This window comes from Schistocerca nitens, chromosome 5 (assembly GCF_023898315.1).
Source record: "Schistocerca nitens isolate TAMUIC-IGC-003100 chromosome 5, iqSchNite1.1, whole genome shotgun sequence".
In the NCBI taxonomy this organism is placed as follows: Eukaryota; Metazoa; Arthropoda; class Insecta; order Orthoptera; family Acrididae; genus Schistocerca; species Schistocerca nitens.
In genome coordinates this window covers 882,016,736-882,041,120 of record NC_064618.1, presented here as the reverse complement: position 1 = coordinate 882,041,120, position 24,385 = coordinate 882,016,736, and the positions used below count along the sequence as shown (strand labels likewise).

The window sequence follows — 24,385 nt, the reverse complement described above, 5'->3', positions numbered from 1 at the left end:
CAGATTTAAATGTTGGGCCATAAACAGGTGTCTGTGTGCGAACCACTCGGAGGCGAAGGCCCACTCGTGTACTCTTGATGACTGCACGACGCAAAGCTTTACGCCTCGCCTGGGCCCGTCAACACCGACAATAGACTGTTGATGACTGGAAACGTGCTACTTGGTTGGACGAGTCTGGATTCGAATTGTATCGAGTGGATGGACGTGTACGGGTGTAGAGACAACCTCATGAATTCATGGGCCCTGCATGTCAGCAAGGGACTGTTTTAAGCTGGGGGAGGCTCTGTAATGGTATGGAGCGTGTGCAGTTGGAGTGGTGTGAGACGCGTGATACGTCTAGATATGACTCTCACAGGTGACACGTATGTAAGCATCCTGTCTGATCACTTGCGTCCATTCGTGTCCATTGTGCAGTCCGACGGATTTGGGCAATTCCAGCAGGACAATGCGACACCCCACACGTCCAGAATTGCTACAGAGTGGCTCCAGGAGCACTCTTATGTTTTTAAACACTTCCGCTGGCCACCAAAGTACCCATACATGAACATTACTGAGCATATGTGGGATGCCTTGTAACGTGCTGTTCAGAAGAGATCTCCACCGCGTCGTGCTCTTACGGATTTATGGACAGCCGTGCAGAATTCACGGTGTCAGTTCCCTGCAGACATTAGTCGAGTCAGTGCCACGTCGTGCCGTGGCGCTTCTGCGTGCTCGCGTGGGCCCTACACGATATTAAGCAGGTGTACCAGTTTCTTTGGCTCTTCAGTGTATATCCTATCAGTTACTGAGCAGTTTGGTTGTGAGGGCTGCTCTGAGGAGAAGAAGTCGGCAGAAGAGAGGAAGTCGTGGCAGAAAGCATCAAGTCAGTGAGAAAACTAAAAGACAAAAATAGTTATCCCAGATACCGAGCGTGTGTTTACATAAAAAATAACGGATACGTGGCCTTAGAAAATTTCTAGCTAGCTGCAGCGATACGGTGTACAAAAGAGCTGCGTGTGTGAAAGCAGTTGGCTCTCTGCACGTTTGGGCTGAGTTACGGAGCAGGGGTGAAGAAAGAGAAGCGTACAGAGAAGACGACGTTCTCCAGCAGCGACCGCAGGAGGGCTCCAGGGCTCCAGCCAGCCGCGCCTCGGCACGAGTGGCAATTAGGGCGGCGCGGCGGCCCTCCAGAGCTGCCCGGTGAGTGCAGCGGGCAGGGGGGGGGGGGGGGGGGGCAGCGGCGGCTGCACTCCGCCCTGTTCACCTCGCGCTACACGCGCGCCAGTAGAAGCCGCGGCAACTTGTAGGCGTCTCAGCTGCCAGTGTTCCCTTCTGGAAGCTTTGAATCTTGAATTCCTTTGTTGTAACATGGTTCATATCCGTTTATTTGTTGTTTTCATTTCTGTGAGACGTCTGTGGAGTATCTCGCCTGCTATCACTATTCATCACATTGACGTGCGATAGTAATGCGTTCATACCACATGACTTACACTCTATAACGAATGTATAGTACGACAACTGCCAAGAGTACATAAGGAGAACAAACGTTTCAATTGCCGGATGGACAGTTGTGAATGAAAATATGAAAATAAATGTTGGGGGAGGGGAGGGGGGGGCGGGGTTAGACACCAGCACACCCTTTTCGCATTCGAACACCGTGACCACTTAACTATGACGCCATAGCTCTTACACTCTATTTAATACTGTACTTGAGCTTGGACCGTTCACTGTTTATATTTTGCGTTTTTCTTGCTTTTCATTGTTCACTACACCTCCATCCTGTTTCCATGCTTAATCTGTGTTCAGTTTTTGACTGGCTGTCTTCTGGACCCTCTTACCGCTAAGTCTGATAGGGTGCGACATCGAGGTTCCCTTGTAAGGCTTCCCAACAAATTAAATTCGTATTTGATATAAAAATTTTTTTTTTCAGAAACACGTTCCTCAGTATTGGCCGTATGTATTTTACATCCATTCTGCCTTGGCCATAATCACTACACGTTGCAGCTCAAATAGTAAAGTCATCTACTACTTGTAGTGTCTCCTCTCCTGGTTTAATACTCTCAGGATCGTCTGATTTAACTGAAGTAAATTCCGTTTTGAGCACTGCGCACTATCTTCGCGGCCAGAGTAGCGCCGCTCTGGTTATCTGTGGTCGTCCCTGGTCGAGCCGTCCGATCAGAGACACCGATCTGAGGGTGTTGGACTGGATGACTGTGTAAGCGCGCGCGGCGCGTCGGTTGCTCTCCAGTCCTGTAAGTTTGGTTCCGCGGCGGAGAGAGGATCCTCCGCGAGGTGGAGGGGCGCCCGGCTGCTGCAGGCAAAGAGTGGGCGAGAGGGCGGTGGGGTGAGGGCCGTGCTGCCTGCTGCCTGCTGTCTGCTGACTCTGAGGGCACTGGGCCCGAGTCTGAAGGGACAGTTGGCACTGGTGTCCGCAAACAGCGGTCGCCGTTTGTTAGTCTGGTTCGTTTGGTGGCTAAAGGGCCGTCTAAGGCATTATTGTGTTCCACACCCTTGTTACGCTAGAAGTACGAATACAGTTTGGTTATTGTATACTGTTTCTGTGACCGGATTGCACTACTCAGCGTGTTATGAAACAGCTTGTTGGTCTAAGTGATTTGATATTACTAATTTGCCCGTGTTGTACTGTTCAGGTTTCGTTCGCCCGTTAAGAACTGTCTTAACTTTAGTCAGCTCCAATTTAGTACGGTGTTTATATTTAAAAAACTATCATGTGCTGTTATTGTTGTTTTACCGTACTTTACACATTTTGTGCTTTAAATGGAGTCCCTTTTACTCAACCATTACGCACAGATTAGCTGCTTGGATCATCACTGAGTAGCTTACATCTCTAGCACGATTGAGTGGGCTCATCCTATTGCTTCTCGTAAACCGACGAGGTGTTTGTGAACTAGCTGTTGACTTACTGAGTGCGTGTGGAATACGAGTAACTGGTTTAAACGGTTTGCACTGCTGTTGATCCGGAATCGTTTCATAAAGTCAAGGGCATCGTATCTGCAACGGTGAAATAGTTACTTCTTACTTGAAGTGTGTGGAAGTCATTTAGACTGCTGGTTTGTTAAGTTGGTAGGAGAGGGAGCAATCACCCGTTGGCTTCATTCACAGATGGCTAATTTAAAAAGTTAAAAGTAAATGGGTTTGTGGCGTTTAATGCCAAGTTAAGTACTACTGTTTATCCTTTGGTTGTCGATGGATTCGCAAGGATTGCTTCTGTTACTTAATTGTCTTGAGTCATTTCTCGAGCCCGCTGCTTCCTAAATTGTGAGTTGCAATTATTTACTTTAAGGAGAAAAATTCATACTGAAAATTCTTGGAATTCTTTGTACATATTGTTTATTGCCAATATTATTTTACTGTCAGCAGTCACCGTTGTAAAGTTAATAATGTTCATTAACGCTGGTTATCAGAGTTTGTTTACAATTTTCTAAACTGACCATCTGTACTCAAGTGATCAGAAGTTTTGAAGAGACTAGCAATAAATCTGTTTTTAAGGTATGCTTGTGAAGTGGCTTGACGTCTTACCTCTTTCTCCCGCTCCTACCATTTCGCTTTTCTCTGTTTTGCTTTTGTTATTGTTCATGTTACAACCTCTTCCCAAGCTGACATCAGTTCCGTTCAACTGTTCTCCAAAGTCATTTGCCATCGTTGACAGAATTACAATGTCTTCAGCAAACCTCAAAATTTTTATTTATTCTCCCTCGACTTTAACTCCCTCTCAAAAATTATCCTAAGTTCCATCATTCACTGCTTCATATAAGCAAGGAATAACAACGGCCATAAACTACAACCCCGTCTGGCTCCCTTCTCCATTCCAACTTCCCTTTCATTTCCTTCGTGACTGTTACCACCCTGTACCCTGTTTTTATCTCTGCTACCTTCAGAACTTCGAAGACCACATTCCACCAAAAAACAGGAAAGAAAAAATTCACTTATACATTCGTCTCATCACAGTCACAATTCAGGTTGTCGAAATTATATTACACTGAAAATAAGGAATTAAATCTACAACTATGTACGTGGAATATAGTGGCAAAAAATTGTATCGTGATTCGACGCAGATGCAATGCGACGTAACGTTTCTACATAATTCTGGAGCCAGTAATTATGCGAATGGATCTTCAATAACTGCAGTGATCAAATACTAGTGTGTCCAGTCACGTTAATAGGACCACCAGCTACGTTCGACTTCAGCGTGCAATAACCACTCACGGACGGCACGTGGCAGCACTGGCAGTGGAGGATTTATTTATTTATTTATTTATTGACACGTCAAGTTCCGTAGGACAAAACTAAGGAGCAAATCTCCAAGGTCATGGAACGTGTCAGTACATGAAATTACAACATAAAAGTAATAACAGATAAAAATAAAATATGTATGAACCCGAAAAAAGTCAAGCCATAAGTTAAAGTTAACGAAATCAACAATACAACAAGAATCACCTTAATTTTTCAAGGAACTCCTCGACAGAATACAAGTAGTGGCCCAGGAGCAAACTATTCATTTTAGATTTGAAACCGTGTGGGTTACTGCTAAGAATTTTGAATTCTTGTGGTAGCTTATTGAAAATGGATGCAGCAGTATACCGCACACCTTTCTGCACAAGAGTCAAGGAAGTGCGATCCAAATGCAGGTTGGATTTATGCCTAGTACTAACTGGGTGAAAACTGTTAATTCGTGGGAATAGGCTGATATTGTTAACGAGGAACGACAATAAAGTTCAAAAAATGGTTCAAATGGCTCTGAGCACTATGGGACTTAACATCTATGGTCATCAGTCCCCTAAAACTGAGAACTACTTAAACCTAACTAACCTAAGGACATCACACAACACCCAGTCATCACGTGGCAGAGAAAATCCCTGACCCCGCCGGGAATCGAACCCGGGAACCTGGGCGCGGGAGGCGAGAACGCTACTGCACGACCACGAGCTGCGGACCGACAATAAAGAATATATATATATATATATTGAACCGGAGTCGACAAGCGGTTCGCGAACTTTCACCACTTATTGCTCAAAACGCCCGTTTCTCAGACAAAAAATCCTTTGAGAATGGGAGACTGTACCCCAAGATATAATACCATATGACATAAGCGAATGAAAATAAGCAAGTAGACTAATTTTCGTGTTGAATGTCACTTACTTCAGATACCGTTCGAATAGTAAAAGTGGCAGCATTAAGTCTTTGAATAAGATCTTGAACGTGGGATTTCCATGACAGTTTACCATCTATCTGAAAACCTAGAAATCTGAACTGTTCAGTTTCACTAATCATATGCCCATTCTGTGAAATTAAAACGTCGGGTTTTGTTGAATTGTGTTTTAGAAACTGTAAAAGCTGAGTCTTTCTGTGATTTAGCGTTAGTTTATTTTCTATAAGCCATGAACTTAATGCCATGAACTGTACTGTATGAAACTGAGGCAATGTTGCACACAGCATCCTTCACTACCAAGCTATTGCCATTAGCGAACAGAAATATTTTATAACTACCCTTAACATTAGAGGACTCGTGTTCATGCCGTTTCTTGCTTGTCATCTTGTTTTTATGGTGCTGCCGCCTCGTTTCTTATTAGATTTACTGGCGTCACTAAGTTGCTGGCTTGCCTGTCCGTGAGTGGCAGCAGCAGCGCTTATCGAAAAGAGCTCTGTCGTATTATCTTTGGAGCGACCGCTGGTGTTCCCGGGTGGTCGTGTGTCGTGAGTTCAGTGGGGACAGAGCAGCAGGGAGGTCCGGGCGGCCAGCACTCGCCCCACTGTTGCCGACACACATGCCTCGAGTGGGGACGACCTTGGTTGATGGCTCGGTCGGTCGTCTCATCCGACGACGTGTGTTTGATCGCCGATCGCTTCTGGGTTCTCTGTGTGTGTATCGACTTGTGATTCGTCCTAGTTGTTCCCCAGTGACTCGTTTTAGTATTGTTCGAGTTGTTTGTGGAAGTGTTTTCGTGGAACCGTGTGTATCTTGTGGTTTTGACTAACCAGTTATTGTAATGCTGTCTGCGTCTTGGATGCAGTCTGCGTCTCGGATGCGGTCGGTCGGTTGGGCCAGAGCAGTGAGGAAGTCTCCGCAGCGCGAGGTCAGGCCGGGGTCACTGGCAGCGTGCACGTGTGGTCGCATTGTGAGGCGCTAGCTGCGGGAGCTACAAAGTGCCTCGCTCACCGAACCTGGGCACTGAAGCTGAGTGATCAGTTAACCTGTTATGAAACCTCAACTGCTGTGACATCTCTTCGATCATTGTCGGTTATTGCTTCCTGGGTCCTTGCGGTTAGCAGCAACGTATGGTGTGTTGGAGTCGGCGAAATTTTGCAGCTCTCTTCCTGTGTGCTCTTTAGCCATTAAACTGGTTGTTACTTATCAGTGAAGTGCACCAGCGGTATTTTCTGCCATGTGGCCATTAACGCCCCAGCTACCTGCCCTGGTCGTTACTGTAGTTTTCTGGCAGGGGTTTTTTCCTCGCCGTGTTGATGCTGTCCAGAACGGGTTGTAGTTCGACACTCTTTTAGTTGTTTGTTCATATTTTTTTCTTAAGAGTGGTTATTGTGCCTTGGCTGTTTTTAGACGCCAATTTTGAAGATGTTGTGTGAGTGGTATCTTTGTCCTCGGCTGATATTTTCCATTGTCGTACCGGGAACTGATTAGGTTGTTGGTCGGTCCTTCAGCCGTCCCTGGGTCGGGCTGCCTGTCTCACCTCCTCAGGTCGACCCTTGGCACACTTCTGGGCACCTCTGTTCTCTTCATTGTAGATTGTGATTTTCTTTTTAGTATGATGTACTGTGTGAGGCCTTCAGCCGTCTATTAATTTAGTTTGTTTTAATTTCAAGATAAGAATTCAGCCAACTTAAATTAAAGTTTGAAGATTGATTTGTTTAATTAAAATTTTGAGAGTTTGTTATATCTGAAAATTCTTGTTATCCAGGCCATAAGCCCTGGATTACTTTTTTTAAGCAAAGCCTTCAGCTGTGTGTATTTTTAAAGCAATTTTTATGTGTTCAGGCCTTCAGCCGTTCTCGTTTTGGTGTGGTTTTGGGCCTTTAGCCCAAAAGGTATCGCAAGTTTTCTTAACTAGGCCTTCAGCCGTATTGTTTTAATTTGATCCTTTTAAGGCAATGTGTAATTAAGTGGTTCTTAGGAGAATGACGTTTGTGCGTTATGTGCAGCTAACAGTAGCTGATTACAGCCCCCTCCATAACCATAACCTGATCCGCTCTGTCCTGCAAAACCAGATTTCAGGCATATCATTTATATATGAGAAGATTGTCGAGGGTACGCGGTAAACAGTGCGGTCTTTATCGTAATGCGAAAACGGCGCGATTAACCTCACACCCAGAAGAGACGATCGTTGGCTTTCGGCCCAAAGGTGGAAGAATTTCCGAAACGGCTAAGTTTGTAAACTGTCCCCTCGCTGCCCTGGTTAAAGTACACACTGCATGGCCAAATGACACTCTCCGAAACGAGTTGTGTGGCAACTGCGGTGAACAACGGGTCATAGATGACAGGGGCGAACGATGGCAGCCGTGGTGTGTACGGGCGAACAGACGCGCAACCGTTGAGCAGCTGACCACCAGATAGACGACAGGGGCTGCCAGCAGTGGAGTCCCCTCGTACCGGCGCCTGCAGCAGGCGCTCCGTTCACACACTCGTGGTGAGTGCTGTTCACCGACGTTGGAGGCTGCAATTTGCACACCACTACCGCAAGTAGAAGTCCACTGAACAACGACAAGCGGCCTCTTCGCACGAGTCACCTTCTGTGTTCCATCGGACGGATGGCCGTTGGAATTTGCCTCGTGAAATGTCTGGAAGCAAAGGCCTGCAACAGTCGTCGGAAGAGTCCAGGCTGGAAGAGGGAGCGCCAGAGTCTGGGGAATGTTTCCGTGGTATTCCCCGGCTGATCTCGTCATTCTCGAAGACGCAGTCGACCGACACAAGTACTCGTCTATCCTTAGGGACCAGGTCCACCTCTACGTGCAGTCTGTTTTCCTCAGCTCGATGGCATCTACCAGCAGGAGAACGAAATGCGTAACACAGCTCACAGCTTACGTGCGTGGTTAGAAGAGACCAGAATGGGTTTACCGCAGTTTCGTAGTCACCAAACTCCCCGCACTGAAAGACAAGTGAGAATCTGGAGGTGCACCTGGATCGGGCCGTTCGCTCCACGGATCCTCAGCCGAGAGGCGCGGCGCGGCTGGACACGGCGCTGGAGTCGGCGTGGGCCGCGCCCCTTCCAGAACCCCACCGACTCCCTACCAGCGCTGGAGCCGGCGTGGGCCGCGCCCCTTCCAGAACCCCTCCGACTCCCTACCAGCGCTGGAGCCGGCGTGGGCCGCGCCCCTTCCAGAACCCCACCGAATCCCTACCAGTGCTGGAGCCGGCGTAGGCCGCGACCCTTCCAGAACCCCATCGACTCCCTACCAGCGCTGGAGCCGGCGTGGGCCGCGCCCCTTCCAGAACCCCACCGACTCCCTACCAGTGCTGGAGCCGGCGTGGGCCGCGCCCCTTCCAGAACCCCACTGACTCCCTACCAGCGCTGGCGTGGGCCGCGCCCCTTCCAGAACCCCACCGACTCCCTACCAGCGCTGGAGTCGGCGTGGGCCGCGCCCCTTCCAGAACCCCACCGACTCCCTACCAGCGCTGGAGCCGGCGTGGGCCGCGCCCCTTCCAGAACCCCACCGACTCCCTACCAGCGCTGGAGCCGGCGTGGGCCGCGCCCCTTCCAGAACCCCACCGACTCCCTACCAGTGCTGGAGCAGGCGTGGGCCGCGCCCCTTCCAGAACCCCACCGACTCCCTACCAGCGCTGGAGTCGGCGTGGGCCGCGCCCCTTCCAGAACCCCACCGACTCCCTACCAGCGCTGGAGCCGGCGTGGGCCGCGTCCCTTCCAGAACCCCACCGACTCCCTTCCAGCCGCTTCGGAGCCGCCCGCGCCGCAAAAGGCCTTTGACAGATGGCGCACTAATGTGGCAGCACTGTGTAAAACAGCAATGAGGTGTTATTTCCACTACAATTCATCACCGAGGAATAGGTGTTAGTGTGGAAAATATTTTCAATATAGACAAAAACACTACTTAACTTCACGTAAAGCACTATAACTGTCAGAATGAGATTTTCACTCTGCAGAGGAGAGTGCACTGATACGAAACTTCCTGGCAGATTAAAACTGTGTGCCGGACCGAGACTCGAACTCGGGACCTTTGTCTTTCACGGGCAAGTGCTCTACCACCTGAGCTACCCGAGCACGACTCACGGCCCATCCTCAAAACTTCACTTCGACTCTCGGTCCGGCACACAGTTTTAATCTGTCAGGAAGTTTCATATCAGCGCACACTCCGCTGCAAAGTGAAAATCTCATTCTGGAAACATCCCCCAGGCTGTGGCTAAGCCATGTCTCCGCAATATCCTTTCTTTCAGGAGTGCTAGTTCTGCAAGGTTCGCAGGAGAGCTTCTGTAAAGTTTGGAAGGCAGGAGACGAGGTACTAGAGGAATTAAAGCTGTGAGGACGGGACGTGAGTCGTGCTTGGGTAGCTCAATTGGTAGAGCACTCCCCCACGAAAGTCAAAGGTCCCGAGTTCAAGTCTCGGTCCGGCACACAGTTTTAATCTGCCAGGAAGTTTCACTATAATTGTCAATTGTATTTTCAGTGTAGTTACTGAGTGGTCAGTCTACAAAACTGAGTGGGTTCTAACTGAGGATAAGCGGTTCTTCACCACGATGCCGTAGCCGTTGACATTTAGAAAAATGTCGCGTAGTCTCCAACTTCGTCAATGGGCGAATCTACGCTCGTTTAATCGCACTGCATATCTCGAGTAAATGATGTGGGCATCATACACACACAGATAATCGTTTTAACATTGGCCATTCAGATATTCCTTCCGCTCATAATACGCTTTCGTAGTTGAGCGCGTCCGTCTCGCAATAGTTATTTCAAAAGTTTTGCGATTCCTTACAGACCACTCGCAAAATAAGCCCCGGTTACAACAGTTTTCCAGTATATTGCGTTACTATACTTTGTGAGTTAACGAGCATTGCGCTCTCATTTAAATATATGGCCGATAGAGCTAGCCTACAGGAATTGTGAAACGAACCCTGTCGTCCAAGACTGTGTGCCACAAAGGGCGCAGATTCACCACGAGATGGGGAAACTCACAGGCGTCTGTTGTCTATTGAGGCCTAAGCGCTGTAGTGTGCGAGTGAGACAGACGAGAGCCTACATCATAGGGAAACCTAGTAGAAGGCTTTTGAGGCCAAGGAGACGTACCAGTGTTACCTGAACATCGATAGGCAGGTCCTCTCGCAAAAGTTAAATGTGAGATCCGTTCAGGACTGAATATTAGGTTTCTTTAATAGTTGTGAAATTCTCACAGTTAACGACATTCTGTGACCTAGGTCCCATGTCTGTGGCAGTTTAGGTAGTTTGCGTGGGGGCTCCGAGCCACGAATTTTGCAATAGTTGTGCGCACCGAGTTTAGCAGTGGTTAGTAGTGATAAAAAAGTAACGCGGAAGAAGAGGCCACATCGAAAGCACGTGGTTCCAGCCAGCAGCGGCATCTTCAACGGCGACTCATCGCGCAGCGGCGGTTGCAGTACCACAGCAGAGGCTACGAGATCTTCAGCATCGGTTTCAACAGCAACTTCGGCAGCAATACTATGGCAGAAGGATCCCGCACGACAAAGCTAAGTACCTCCGCTTATAGTGAAATTACGAGTATGTACGATTCTGTAGTTCAATAGCCAATAATAGACGTGCTAGTATTAAGCAGTCGGCCAGTTTGTGTGGGTCCGAAAATACTAGCGAGCCGCTTAGCCCAAAGTTGGAGGGGGAGATCGTGTTCGGCGGTGAATTTAGTGGGGCAAATAGTCAGGAATCAGGCAAGGGAGATGAATTTGGAGGAGACGTGATGTCGCAATTAATGCAAATGGTAAGAGGATTGGGATCCAGAATTGATTCTGTTAAATCCGATATGGGTGACGTAAATTTAAAAATTGATTCAGTTCAATCCGAAATAGCTTCGGTTGTGAAAGACGAAGTAGATAAAATTGCTAGTGGAATCGAGGAATTGATAGACGGAAAATTAAAAACCATTCGGGATGAAATGGGCTAAATTTCTGATAAAGTTGGGATACTTGACTCTAAGGTAGATCAAGCGTAGAAAAATTTCAGTGATAAGGTGGAGAAGTTGCAGGCAGATCTGGGAGGCAACGTAAGAAATTGTATGAGTAGGCAAGATGCTCTAATGGCTGGGACAACGGAGGCTATTAGCAACTTATCCGTTCGAATAGGTAAAGGGGAGAAAGAAGTAGATAAAGGAACAAGTAGAATCTGGAATTAAAATGGAAGATAGTGAAGTTAAAAAACAAATCAATGAAATAAAAATCGAATTCAATTATTTAGCTGCGCATCCAACCTCTACAATGATCAATATTCCGTGGATGAACTCGGGATCCGTCAAATCTTTTGCAGACTACGCTAAATACCACCCAGTAAATTTTCTAGCAGCATGCAGGAATGGCTTTATAAGGGGAATGTCCGACGAGGAGAAGGTAAAACTCGTGAAAAGATATTTCGAAGGTGAGCCGGAATCGTAGGCAAATATACACAGTGATACGTTCACTACTTACGATATATTTGAAAGCAGTTTCCTGAACAAGTTCTGGAGTGAAGCGAAGCAAATGCGACTCCAAAATGAGTTTCTGAACGGGCCAACATTTAAATGCGGGAACGGGTCGATGCTACAAGTTTGTAAACGTGAACTTGCGAGATTAATGCATGTGAAACGTCCATTGGGAGGGCTTACTGAAATTACGACGTTGATCTAGTGCAGTGGGACCTAGTGCACAGTCCTAGCAGACAAATAGTTTTCAGAGTGGAGATCATAACTACAGTCCGAGTAGTTACTATGAAAGACATCCGGGAAGTTATCAACGGAACACAAACAGCAGTTTTGATAGGGGAAACGGTAACAGGAACACATCCAGTGATAAATTTCAAAGGGGTAATGGGAACGAATACTGTCGTGACAGGGGCCGACACCGAGACCGTAGATTTGAGGGACCGGCCGGCACCTGGCGAAATGAACCAGCTTAATGGGAGATCGGGAAACGAAGTTTCGCCGCATCTCAGATACGGAGATGGCAAAATAAACTGGCGATGAATAGGACGCGAGTAAACGGGAATGTGGTAGGTGTTAATAAATCGTCAGAAAGGCGTCAGAAGTTTGAAATGAAATTAGTAAGAGATGGGAATCAAAGACGTAAATTTTAAAATCAGATCGTACATAAAAGGCGTAATCCTAAGACAATGAAACGATAAAGGCGATGACGACGATTTAGGGCTAAATGATTTGTTTTATGAATGTGAGACGAAAGAGTGTACGAATGTCAATATAATGAAATATTCTATGTGTCAAAAGGAGGCTGACGTGGAGCTGAATTTGGTGGAGTTAGATGGTACAGAAAATTCTAAAGAGGTACTGACCAGCGGTAACGATTATAATGACGAAGGTGATGATGTTTCAGGTGATACTGTGATGGCGAAAGTTGTTAAGGAGGTTAATAAGGGCTGCACAGCACTAGTCTCGTCAGCTGTTGATGAGTTTGTTTGTGTATCGGCGGAATTGGTGAATTATTTTTGAAGGAAGGTAGTAATGATGTTTTATGTGCTGAAGTTACGAAAGTTGAAGCTGCTGGTATTGATACTTTAGAGGAAGAAATCTGTGCGTATCTTTCTAGTTATGGAGGTGAACCCTAAATTTGGATGGACCTGTGGATCTTGAATGTTTGTTTGAGAATGAATGTGGATCTAAATTTGATGTGCGATCTGAAATTAATGTGACGCAGGAGCCTGTAGGAGAGAAAAGGTATTATGCTCAGGTTTAAATCAAAAGACAGTGGAATTTAATGGTACTGTTGATTCTGAAATTGCACGACGCTGTAGCTATAATTTGTGTGCGGCAAAGGCAGAGGATGGTGAAACTATGAACGGTTCTTATTTTGGTGATTTGTCAACGGTGGTAAATGAGGTTTTATGTAGCGAGTTGTATTATGTATCAGTGGCTGTTGAAAGTGCTGTTTGCGAAGGTGTTTGTAACGACGTGGAAGTAAAAAGTAATGCTTTTTTTCATGATAATAATGTTATAGCTACTAATTTCGATAATTTTAAGAGGGAATACAGTGAGTTTGATTCTAATATAGAAAGTGATATTTGGACATAACGGTATCTTAATGAGGAATGTGATTTTACTGTAACTGATTGGCAATGGTACGGTAGAACATTACGATAGTTATTTCCTCATTTGTGGACTCGAGAGAAGATAGCGAGAGGTCTAGAAGGGACAACAAATGAAACTGGGGCGAAAGAAGCAATTAATGAATTATTTTGGGACAAGAACGAAGTTGAGGGGTAGGTAGAACCGGGTATGTGCACTACAGATGGAAGAGAAGGGACGAGAGACATAGAGAATAATTTATTGAGGGAACAGTGTTTGTAGCGAAAAGAAATGATTAATGTACAGCCTATAATTGAAATTAAAGTAAATAACAAGAAAGTAGACGCACTGCTCGATTATGGAAGTAATGTGTCGGCAGTGTCGGAAAGTTTTCTACATAGGATAAAGAACAAGAAATTAGTATTACTACCTGTAAGTGGTGTAAAAATTGAAACAGTAGTTGGCAGTTTAAGTCAGCTGATAAGGCAAGAAGTGCTCTTTTAATTCAAGTGCGTGGAGAATCATTTTAGTATAGGACGCTTTGTAGTGAATGGACTTGTAAAAGATGTGGTGCTGGGCACAGATTTCTTATGTAAGGTGCTTGGATTTTGAAATTGAGGGTGAAAAAGGGTAGTAAAATTTAAGAATCTTTTGACGGGGGACAACCACATTGCGCACACCATAAGTATACATGTGTGATGAGTTTGGAGGGGTAATTTGCAATGTTTTATTTCAGGATTTATTGCAGCTTCTTTGTTGTTTTGCCACATAAGGATTTTTTTGGCACAAGGTCTGTGCAATTATAAAGCGATGTGGATGCGAGGGGGTCGGAGAACTCAGTTGTTTGCTGAATGGTATCAAGTCAAGAATCAGTGCACAGTATGCATATAAATTAGGTTTTTGGGGGTATGTAAGGCTATTTATCTGTTAGGCTTAACTTTTAGGATGGTTTTATGTTTGTTGTAATTTCCAAATTATAAGTTACGGTCGCGCCAATTTGGATGCATGGAGGTCGGAGAAATTTGGATAAATGAAAATTACTAGTGCATACCTAGGACCACAGATGTATGTTTATCTAATCTGAGAATATTTTTGGGGAGTAAATTATTGTTGTATGAAGTATCTATTTGCGTACGCAGCTTCACTGCACGGAATTAAACAAGGGGTGAGATTTGTTCGTGTTTGTTGTTAGCCGCCGGCCGGAGTGGCCGAGCGGTTCTAGGCGCTACAGTCTGCAACCGCGCGACCGCTGCGGTCGCAGGTTCGAATCCTGCCTCGGGCCTGGATGTGTGTGATGTCCTTGGGTTAAATAGGTTTAAGTAGTTCTAAGTTCTAGGGGACTGATGACCTCATAAGTTGAGTCCCATAGTGCTCAGAGCCATTTGAACCATTTTTTTGTTGTTGTTAGCTTTGAGTCTGACTTATTTAAATTAAAAGTAAATATTAATTTGAAGATGAAGTCGGTCGGGAATCTGTCACGAGATGCACGTCTCTAGTGGGACTTGAATAACGTGTCAGAATCATTTAAGAATTTACGAGGATCTTGCAAACGCTGCAAATCAATTGTTTACTGTGTAGTTTAGATCTGTTTGCATCGATTCCACTGGGGGAAGCGTTCAGTGCAGATCCTGGGTGGTTTCGGAAAATGTTTTGTGGTATCTACACCCGATGCGAATTTCAACAGATTTGTTCCCGAAAAACCTTGGCGATGGAATGCCCAGAGCCGTACAGAATTTCAGCAGGGTACTCGGCTCCGAATCTGTGGGGCGCCGCTGGAGACTTCGCTGTGACAAAAAGCTTCTATGAAAGTGAGCCCAGTGGCGCTGATATTTCTGCGGCGTTTTAATAGACAGTCGATTTTGATAAATGTATAGTTTTATTTGGCATTTAATTAATATGCCGCCGGCATGTTATGAAGTGGAGGTGTGTGGTTAAGGAGCATTGCGCTCTCATTTAAATATATGGCCGAAAGAGTCAGCCTACGGGAATTGTGTAACGAACCCTGTCGTCGAGTAGCGCGTGCCACAAAGGGCGCAGATTCACCACGAGATGGGAAAACTCACGGGCGTCTGTTGTCTGTTGAGGCCTGAGCGGTGTAGTGTGCGAGCGAGACAGACGAGAACCTACGTCATAAGGAAACCCAGTATGAGGCTTTTGTGGCCAAGGAGACGTAGCAGTGTTAAATATGGCGAGCCCAAGATCGGCCATAAAGGGAAACATTTATGAAAACTATTTAATTCTGTAGAAATGCCGGGAATCAAGACACAGTAATTTTAATCAACCACCCTTCATAAATTTTCATAGTGATCCCAATAAAACTTGAATATTGATCATATCTGTAATAGTGTAGCATTTACTCTTAAAGTGAAATACACGTTTTGTAACAAAGACCTGAATGCTAAAATCTGAACGCTTTGGTCGAGCTTAACGATAGACATTTCATATAGAAGCGCATCATTAAAATGAGAAATGTTGTAAATATCAACTCTGTAACTTCATTTGTTTAAAAGATATACTAAATTTAAATTATCAGTATTTTAGGTTAAGCATCAGATCAACATTTCCTCCATACAAAACACGCCGAACGATGACAGCATGACACCTTATTGAATCATTAGGTAATTGAATATTTGTTGTAAAATTTAGTGCATGATACTTACTTTTGTTCTTTATTTATTTATCAGAAAGCACATTGGTGCAAAGCTACTGGCCGTGACGTTCAAAGTTAAGGAAATTGTATTGGTCTTATGTGAAAGAATTTAACGTTCAGTATGTAATGGATATTATTGTTACTTTATTTAGAACGTGAGAGTGGTCAAGCTTTGATTATTAAATGTGTTAAAATGTAAAATGTAGCCAATCAGATGGACGGCTTCAGGAAAGGGAACTGCGCTAGTCAGTTGAGCGAAGATATTCGGAGCTGGGGAAACGCGGTCGGAGATGGGCAGAGGGACTGTGCTGGTGCTGACGCCAAAGCGGACAGTTCGACGGGAGACGCCAAAGGGTACACTCCGTATTTGAGGCGTGAAAGCGGACGGTCGGTCTTTAGCCAGCTGGGAAGTGAAACGACTCAGGGAATTTCGCTTTGTGTGGTATCGCGGGACTTAGTCTCTGAGCGGTGAGCAGCCCCGCGCCTGGTGTGAACTCTTAACTTTTCGCGTAAACGAGGTGGAGTGATGGACTTTTAATTCACGATCATTGTGAATGACCGAACTGTGTCAAATGGATATGCGCTCGAGTGTAATAGTAATTCTAAATACGACCACTTTCGCTGTTAGATTGCTTTCTGAATGAACATTATTGTAACCAATTCGCAACTGTGTGGCCTACATCATTTATGGGTCGTTAATTTAGTTCCCGATATTATTATTACTGTTATTATATGTTATATTAACTTTTTATTTCGCAAACTTGCCATCAGCCAGACAATTTAACCAAAAGGTCACAAGTGTCTAATTTAGGGCGTGTAATGCGACACGTGCGGTTCAACCCCTAGACGAGCTGGAGCCAAGACATTTAGAAGAAGAGGAACTGCATGTGAGCCCGAACATCTTTGGGATGTCAGCTCGCAACTTTGATGACAAATGACTCCACCCAGGGTGGCTGTTTTAACTTAAGACAACTAAGTATTTCGGAAACGACGCATCGTACGAAAAAACTGTTCCTATCGAAAAGTTAATATTACTAAAAGAGAACTATGTCTACTTCAACTGGCCACTTCTTAACCACTCCACCTGCGTGGGCGGTGTCAGTTTTGTGTTTTGAAATGCCAAGACGTCGTTTTATCGCATATTCGGAGTCTGCGCCGAAAAATACGTACGGATTACTCCAACCATTGTTTTGCTTTCGTGATGGATGACGCTATGATAGATAAATATCAGGTGTGCCTGTATTTGCAATTAAGAAGCGATGCATTTGAGTCTACATTGCGTTTACGATGTAATGTAAACCTTTGTGTTCTAAAGGTTGATATTCATGTTTAAACGTTACTTTAATGTTGCAAATGTGTTTGTACAGTACAAATAAATGAACAGACATTTACATTTATGGCAGATAAGCTACTTGCGTGTTAACGTAACTTTTTTTGTTCCCTTCGGGGTTGATTGTAGTGAGCCGCCAAGCCATCGGAACGCTTGATTTCGGCGTCCGTCGTCGAACCCCGCCGCCAGGGTGACGGATTTCGGTCTGTGTGTGTGTGTGTGTGTGTGTGTGTGTGTGTGTGTGTGTGTGTGTGTGTGTTGGTGCTTGAGGGCGCTCAACGCCGATATTATCAGCGCCCTGACATACATTGAAAGAAAGAATGGGGACAAAATTAGTAAAATGGGCTCATAAATACAAAGGCAAAGGGAAAAGACTAAAGATGCTATACAAGAGGCTAAAACATAACTATAACGAGAAAGGAGCTGAAAGGACGCCACAGGTACTTGTCGCTGGCTGGCCACTTATGTAAATTATGGGCGAGCCGGTCACCCCATGGACAAATTAAACCCCCCTCCCTGAAATCTTGGTAAAAACATTGGACAATTCACAAAACTTTAAAACTCTAACCACATTCGTTTGATTGTTACCTAAAAGAGATGGCAGATCCGCCGGTAAGTCAGCCGCGGCCCGCTGGTCATAAAATAAAACGCAGTTCAATGGAATGTGGCCCACAGTGATCTGTACCCCACAGCCACCACACATTGGAGGCTCCTCTCGCCGAAGCAAGAAGGCAAGTGCCATAGGGTTGTGGCCTATCCGAAGACGAGTGAGGATAATCTCATCCCGTCTACGTGGCTGGAAGGAAGTACACCACACTCGCGTTGTGGGCTTCACTAAACGAAGCTTATTGACGGTCCCTTCCAGCCATTCATCCTCCCCACCAACGCAAGACTTAAGCTCAACAGCGAGGTGACAGCATGCAGGGGGATGGCACACTGAAATACCTGAGGAGCGAGGCACGCCTCCTTGGCTGCCAGATTTGTCCTTTCGTTCGCAGCGAAGTCGATGTTCCCTGGTAACCAGCAGAAAGCCACCTCCTTCCGCAGTCGTTGGAGTTGGAGGAGGACATCCTGGATGGTATGGACTAGTTTATCTGCTGGAAACAAACGTTTCAACGAGTGAAGGGCACTTAGAGAATCGGAATAGACAAGAAATTTAGCACTGGAAGAACGTCTCATCTGCTCCAATGCCGACAAGATTGCAGACAATTCTGCATCAAAGACAGTAAACACTTGAGGCAGTCGGACCTTCAGGACACGATCTGGGAAAACAACAGAGCAACCAACTGAATACCCTTGTTTTGACCCAACCGTAAAAACAGCTGCATAGTCGTGGTGCTCAGATAAAATGTCAGAAAATGTTGCATTAAAAACGGAAGCAGGAGTGCAGTGTCTCTTGTACCACACCAAATCTACAATTAACCTGGGCCTCTCTAGTAGCCAGGGTGGCAAGTGGTTAAAATCCTGGATACGGAGTCGTACTGGCTCATCACTGAGGGACTCCAACACACGTTGCACACACATCCCAAATGGCACTGTGGCTCGTGGATGGTTGGAAAAAAGGCGTCCCAGAGGTGGACCAACCGGATGGTTTGCAGGTGAAGTTGGAACTGCGAGGAACTTACACGCGTGACACACCAGGAGGAGCTGCCACCACATGGTAAGTGGCGGTTCCCTGGCCTCAGCACAGAGGCTGGGTATGGCACGGGTCCTATAAGCACCCACGGCCAGCCGGAGCCCCTCATGGTGGACAGCACCAATGACCTTCAAATAGGAAGGCGTCGCTGATCCATACACTGTGCACCTGTAGCCCAGCACGAGAGCCCTATAAAACTGGAGGAGATGCGCCCTGTCTGCTCCCCAAGACCTGTCGCTAACACACTTTACTATATTCAGTGCCCTCAGGCTCCTCGCTTTCAGGTCTCCCAGGTGTGGTAACCACGACAATTTGGAGTCAAAAATGAGGTCCAAAAACCGCACCGAATCTCTAAAATTGAAGATGATGTCCCTCATACACTACGAAACGATGAAAACACACACACAGTTATCTGCAGAAAACTTGAAGCCCGTCCATGCAGCCCACTTCTCTAACCTCTGTACAGTAAGTTGCAACAGATGGACCGCTAATGCAACAATGAAGGAGGAACAGAAAACAGCAAAATCATCCACAAATAAGGAGCACTGTACTGGACTCCTTACCGTAGATGTGATAGTCTTCATCGCTAGGGCAAAGAGGGTAACACTTGAAACGCTGCCCTTCCCAAAACGATATGACAGTGAGTCACCGACTTGGGTCCTAAAATAGCGCTGAGACAGGAAGGACCGAATGAAGATGGGGAGGTGGCCACGAAAGCCCCACTGATGCAGTTGAGCGAGAATACAGTGTCGCCAAGCAGTACTGTACACCCTACTGATACTGAAGAAGGTTCCAATACGATGATGTCTACGTAGGAAAGCCTGCTGAATAGTCGCCCCTAGACGAGTCAGGTTGTCGACAGTGGACCGAAATCATCGGAATCCACACTGAAAGCGGCTAAGGAGTTACCTGGTATCTAACAACCAGACCACAGGATGGTTTACCATCCATTCCAGGGTCTTTGCTACACAGTTCTTAAGGCGATACTCCGAAAATTGTTGGGACATGTGCGGCCCTTTCCTGGTTTGAGGAGAGGTATGAAAATTGCCGCTCTCCATGAGTTGGGGAAGGTACCCGTCCACCATATAAGATTAAAACACTCGAGAAGGATTTCCTTCGATGCTGCAGGTAAATGTCTAAGCATGCTGTACTGCATCTGATCGGGACCCGCTAGAAGGGTCACGAGTCTCAGACAGGGCTGATTCCAGCTCCCACATGGGGAAAGGATAGTTGTAACTTTCGGAATCGGTGGAACCAAAGACCTATTTTCTCCTCTCTGCACTCGCACGGTAGCGAATAAACGCCAGATCCTGGCTGGCATTGGCAGTAGCTTTCGCAAAGTTCTCTGCCAGCGTCTAAGCGATGGCTCCAGGTGTTGTTTGGAGACATTCTCGTGCCAGCACTGCAGCTATTGGCGAACGACTGCGCTTACCAGAAATCCTCCTGATGGCTTCCCACACTTTCGTATAACAAGTGCAGAGGTTGATGGAGTCCAGGAGCGCTTGCCATGATCTTGTCTTGCTCTCCTTAACCACACGTCGGGCGTTTGCTCTCGCGACCCGAAAGGCAACAAGGCTGTTTTCCATATGGTGGCTTTTAAATCGACGAAGAGCTGCACGCCTATTCCGAAAGGCTGAACGGTAATCATCCATTCACCAAGGCACAGGTCGCCTCCGAAGATGACCTGAGGACTTTGGGATGGATAAGTCAGCGACGTGATGGATCATGCATGTGATATGGTCCACTCATTCCTGGACGCTGTCGCAATGTTCAAACACAGCCAGCTGGCTGAACTACGCCGAGTTAGCCCTGCTGACCATCCATGTCGGTGGCTCCTCTTGATGTAGTGCTCCGTCAAGTAGGTGAATGTAGAGTGGAAAGTGGTCACTGAAATGGAGGTTGTCAATGACCGCCCACTGAACAGAGTCTGCGAGGGCTGGAGAACAGAAAGAGAGGTCGATGGCTAAGAAGTACCCAGTGGCAGTACAAAAATGAGTGTGAGTAGCCGTGTTGATGGGGCACAGCTCGTGAGACGTCAAGAGGCTCTCCAAAACTCGACCCTGAGGGAAAGTAGAGGCCGAGCCCCACAAAACATGATGAGCATTGAAGTCTACCAATAGAAGGATAGGCCAAGGGAGTTGTTCCACAAGATCTATGAGAGCCTCAGTGTCGATAGATTCTAGTGGATGGAAATACAGGGAGCAAACAGTGATCCTCTGACACCCATGAATTTCGACAGCAACTGCTTGTAGGTCGGTAGCTTGGGGGGGGGGGGGAGGGGGGGGACAGAGGAGTGATGCACGTTATAGACAAACACAGCAACACTCCCCCCCGCCCCCCCCCCTTGGCCCTGCCCCGGTCAGGTCATCCTTCCAGTGAAGGGTATAGCCACGTAGAACAGGGGTGTCAGTGGCTTTAAAATGTGTTTCTTGTAAACACAGGCACAGAGTGCATTCCTCTCCTAGGAGTTTCAGTTCCTCCTCATGTATCCTGAACCCATTAATCTTCCACTGTAATATGGAAGCCATCTATCATGGAGGTTGCACTTTCACCCTGTCCTTACGCCAAGGACAAGAGCATATAATGGGTGGGGACTCAGTCTTGGGGCGATATGATTGCCCCAGTCTGACATCAAGTTCCATTTCAACCAAAGAATCAAGAGAGATGTCAGATAGTGGGACATCCACAGCATCGGACTGTTTACTTCCAGACTCGATGGTGGACACTTGGCCTTTGATTTTTTGCCCTGGGTAGACTTCAGGGACAATACCGCAGCAGTGGTAGTGGCACCATTGGACGATGGACCAGAGTGAACCTTCGGAGATGCAGAGAGCGCCGCAACGTTAGCGACAACAAACTTGTCTGATGTTTTGGGAGGGAGCTTTGAAGGGATGGCAACGGCACAAGTGCACCGGCAATCGCTGGTGCTAGTGCTGGGTAGCAGCCCTTTGGGTAGCAGCATCCATCTTCGGAACTGGTAGTTGTTTAAGAAGGGACACAAATGAGGTAGCAAATGCTGGGGGCTGCATGGCCTTATGGCCTCTCCATATGAAATATGTCGTTTTGATTTCCTGGATCTTCCTTTCTTCGCTGTAGTCATGGACCATTCGGCTGGTCCCGGCGGTGGTTCGAGTCCTCCCTCGGGCATGTGTGTGTGTGTTTGTCCCTAGGATAATTTAGGTTAAGTAGTGTGTAAACTTAGGGACTGATGACTTTATGGCCGCGCGGTTTAGACGCTTCAGTCTGGAACCGCGTGACCGCTACGGTCGCAGGTTCGAATCCTGCCTCGGGCATGGATGTTTGTGATGTCCTTAGGTTAGTTAGGTTTAATTAGTTCTAAGTTCTAGGCGACTGATGACCTCAGAAGTTAAGTCGCATAGTGCTCAGAACCATTTGAACCATTTTTTTGATGACTTTAGCAGTTAAGTCCCATAAGATTTCACACACATTTGAATTTAAACATCTTCCTTTCTTCAAGGAAGACACTGCAGGCCCTACTCCAGACAGGGTGATTGCCACAGCAGTTTATGGAGGAGATGCACAACCAACACCTTCATGGGCGGCCTTTCCAATGTGCCACAGGTGACAACCCCCTTACGCCCTGAGGAGGTGTGCCCAAAGTGCTGCCAGGTGAAACAGTGCTTCGGGTTAGGAAAATTAGGCTGCACACTGAGGTGGAGGAAACCAGCCTTAACGTGCTTAGGAAATGGTTCAAATGGCTCTGAGCACTATGGGACTTAACATCGATGGTCATCAGTCCCCTAGAACTTAGAACTACTTAAACCTAACTAACCTAAGGACAGCACACAACACCCAGTCATCACGTGGCAGAGAAAATCCCTGACCCCGCTGGGAATCGAACCCGGGCGTGGGAAGCGAGAACGCTACCGCACGACCACGAGCTGCGGACCGAGCTTAGGAATTTTGGTGTTGCCAAAGGTATAAATGTCTGACTTCACGAGATCACCATCCACTCGTTTCAGTATGTTCTGCACTTCAATGATGCCTGCCTGGGACCACTCAGCTCATCTACATCTACATCTACATTTACACTCCGCAAGCCACCCAACGGTGTATGGCGGAGGGCACTTTACATGCCACTGTCATTACCTCCCTTTCCTGTTCCAGTCGCTCATGGTTCGCGGGAAGAACGACTGCCGGAAAGCCTCCGTGCGCGCTCGAATGTCTCTAATTTTACATTCGTGGTCTCCTCGGGAGGTATAAGTAGGGGGAAACAATATATTCGATACCTCATCCAGAAACGCACCCTCTCGAAACCTGGACAGCAAGCTACACCGCAATGCAGAGCGCCTCTCTTGCTAAACATCTCCGTAACGCTATCATGCTTACCAAATAACCCTGTGACGAAACGGGCCGCTCTTCTTTGGATCCTCTCTATTTCCTCTGTCAACCCGACCTGGTACTGATCCCAAGCTGATGAGCAATACTCAAGTATAGGTCGAACGAGTGTTTTGTAAGCCATCTCCTTTGTTGATGGACTACATTTTCTAAGGACTCTCCCAATGAATTTCAACCTGGTACCCGCCTTACCAACAATTAATTTTATATGATCATTCCACTTCAAATCGTTCCGTACGCATACTCCCAGATATTTTACAGAAGTAACTGCTACCAGTGTTTGTTCCGCTATCATATGATTATACAATAAAGGATCCTTCTTCCTATGTATTCGCAATACATTACATTTGTCTATGTTAAGGGTCAGTTGGCACTCCCTGCACCAAATGCCTATCCGCTGCAGATCTTCCTGCATTTCGCTGGAATTTTCTAATGCTGCAACTTCTCTGTATACCACAGCTTTTAGTTTTTCTCAGGGAATATCAACCAGATACCTGCAAGTCACAACACGTTTGCTGTAGTTTAAAGTGTGGTGCAGTTCACTTTCTCCTGTGCATTTCCCAAGACACTGAGCTTCCTGGATGTTATTGACTTGTTGGGAATCGGAAGTTCCTGCCAAAAGGATCCCATTTCGCTAGTGCTTGGAAGATTTAAGGTTCCATCGATTCGCTCTAACCCTTTTTGTACGTAAAATGTTGAAACTCTCTCAGAACTCCCCTCTTTCCGTTTAATAATAAGAAACACATTCTGGCCACCAGCATGCTTGCTGTTACTCAGTACTCTCAGAGTCTGCGTGATTCCCAAGTCTGGGTGACTGGCTGCACGGGCCCTCTTGTTTGTTTGGCTGTTGGTACCTACCAGCGACCCGCCATTTCCGCCGTGAGGAGGAGGAGAAGATTTCGAAGGATCCATCTCGGTCCTACGAGCAGCTAGGGAACTAGAAGTCCACCTAGACAGAGCCGCACATGCCTAGGTAAGCCTTATACAACAGGTGTGACAGGTTTCCCAGGGGTTGCCCGCTAACGCCTGTTCCACCTCAACAAGCATGCATCTCATTAGCGCTCAGCATACCTTGAAATTGAGTTTTTTTTAGAGAGGTGTGTTTCATCCTCGCGATCCAGGCTGACAAGCCAAGATCCCCGTTCCCTGAGACACACGACGTTCCACCGCCGCGCCGCACGGTGGTCGCTGAAGCGTGTCCAGAGCTTACAGT

The 24,385-nt window shown here is 46.7% G+C and overlaps 1 protein-coding gene across 1 annotated transcript in view; it reads left to right on the top strand.

The window, feature by feature from the left end:
* The window catches only part of LOC126260791 (nematocyst expressed protein 3-like), a 118,464-nt gene that overhangs the window by 83,421 nt on the left and 10,658 nt on the right, over positions 1–24,385 (top strand). The window contains exons 2-4 of the mRNA XM_049958128.1: positions 1,045–1,179; positions 2,297–2,430; positions 8,224–8,857. Coding sequence (XP_049814085.1) covers positions 1,045–1,179; positions 2,297–2,430; positions 8,224–8,857 — 903 coding nt within the window. The remainder of the gene's footprint in view (positions 1–1,044; positions 1,180–2,296; positions 2,431–8,223; positions 8,858–24,385) is intronic.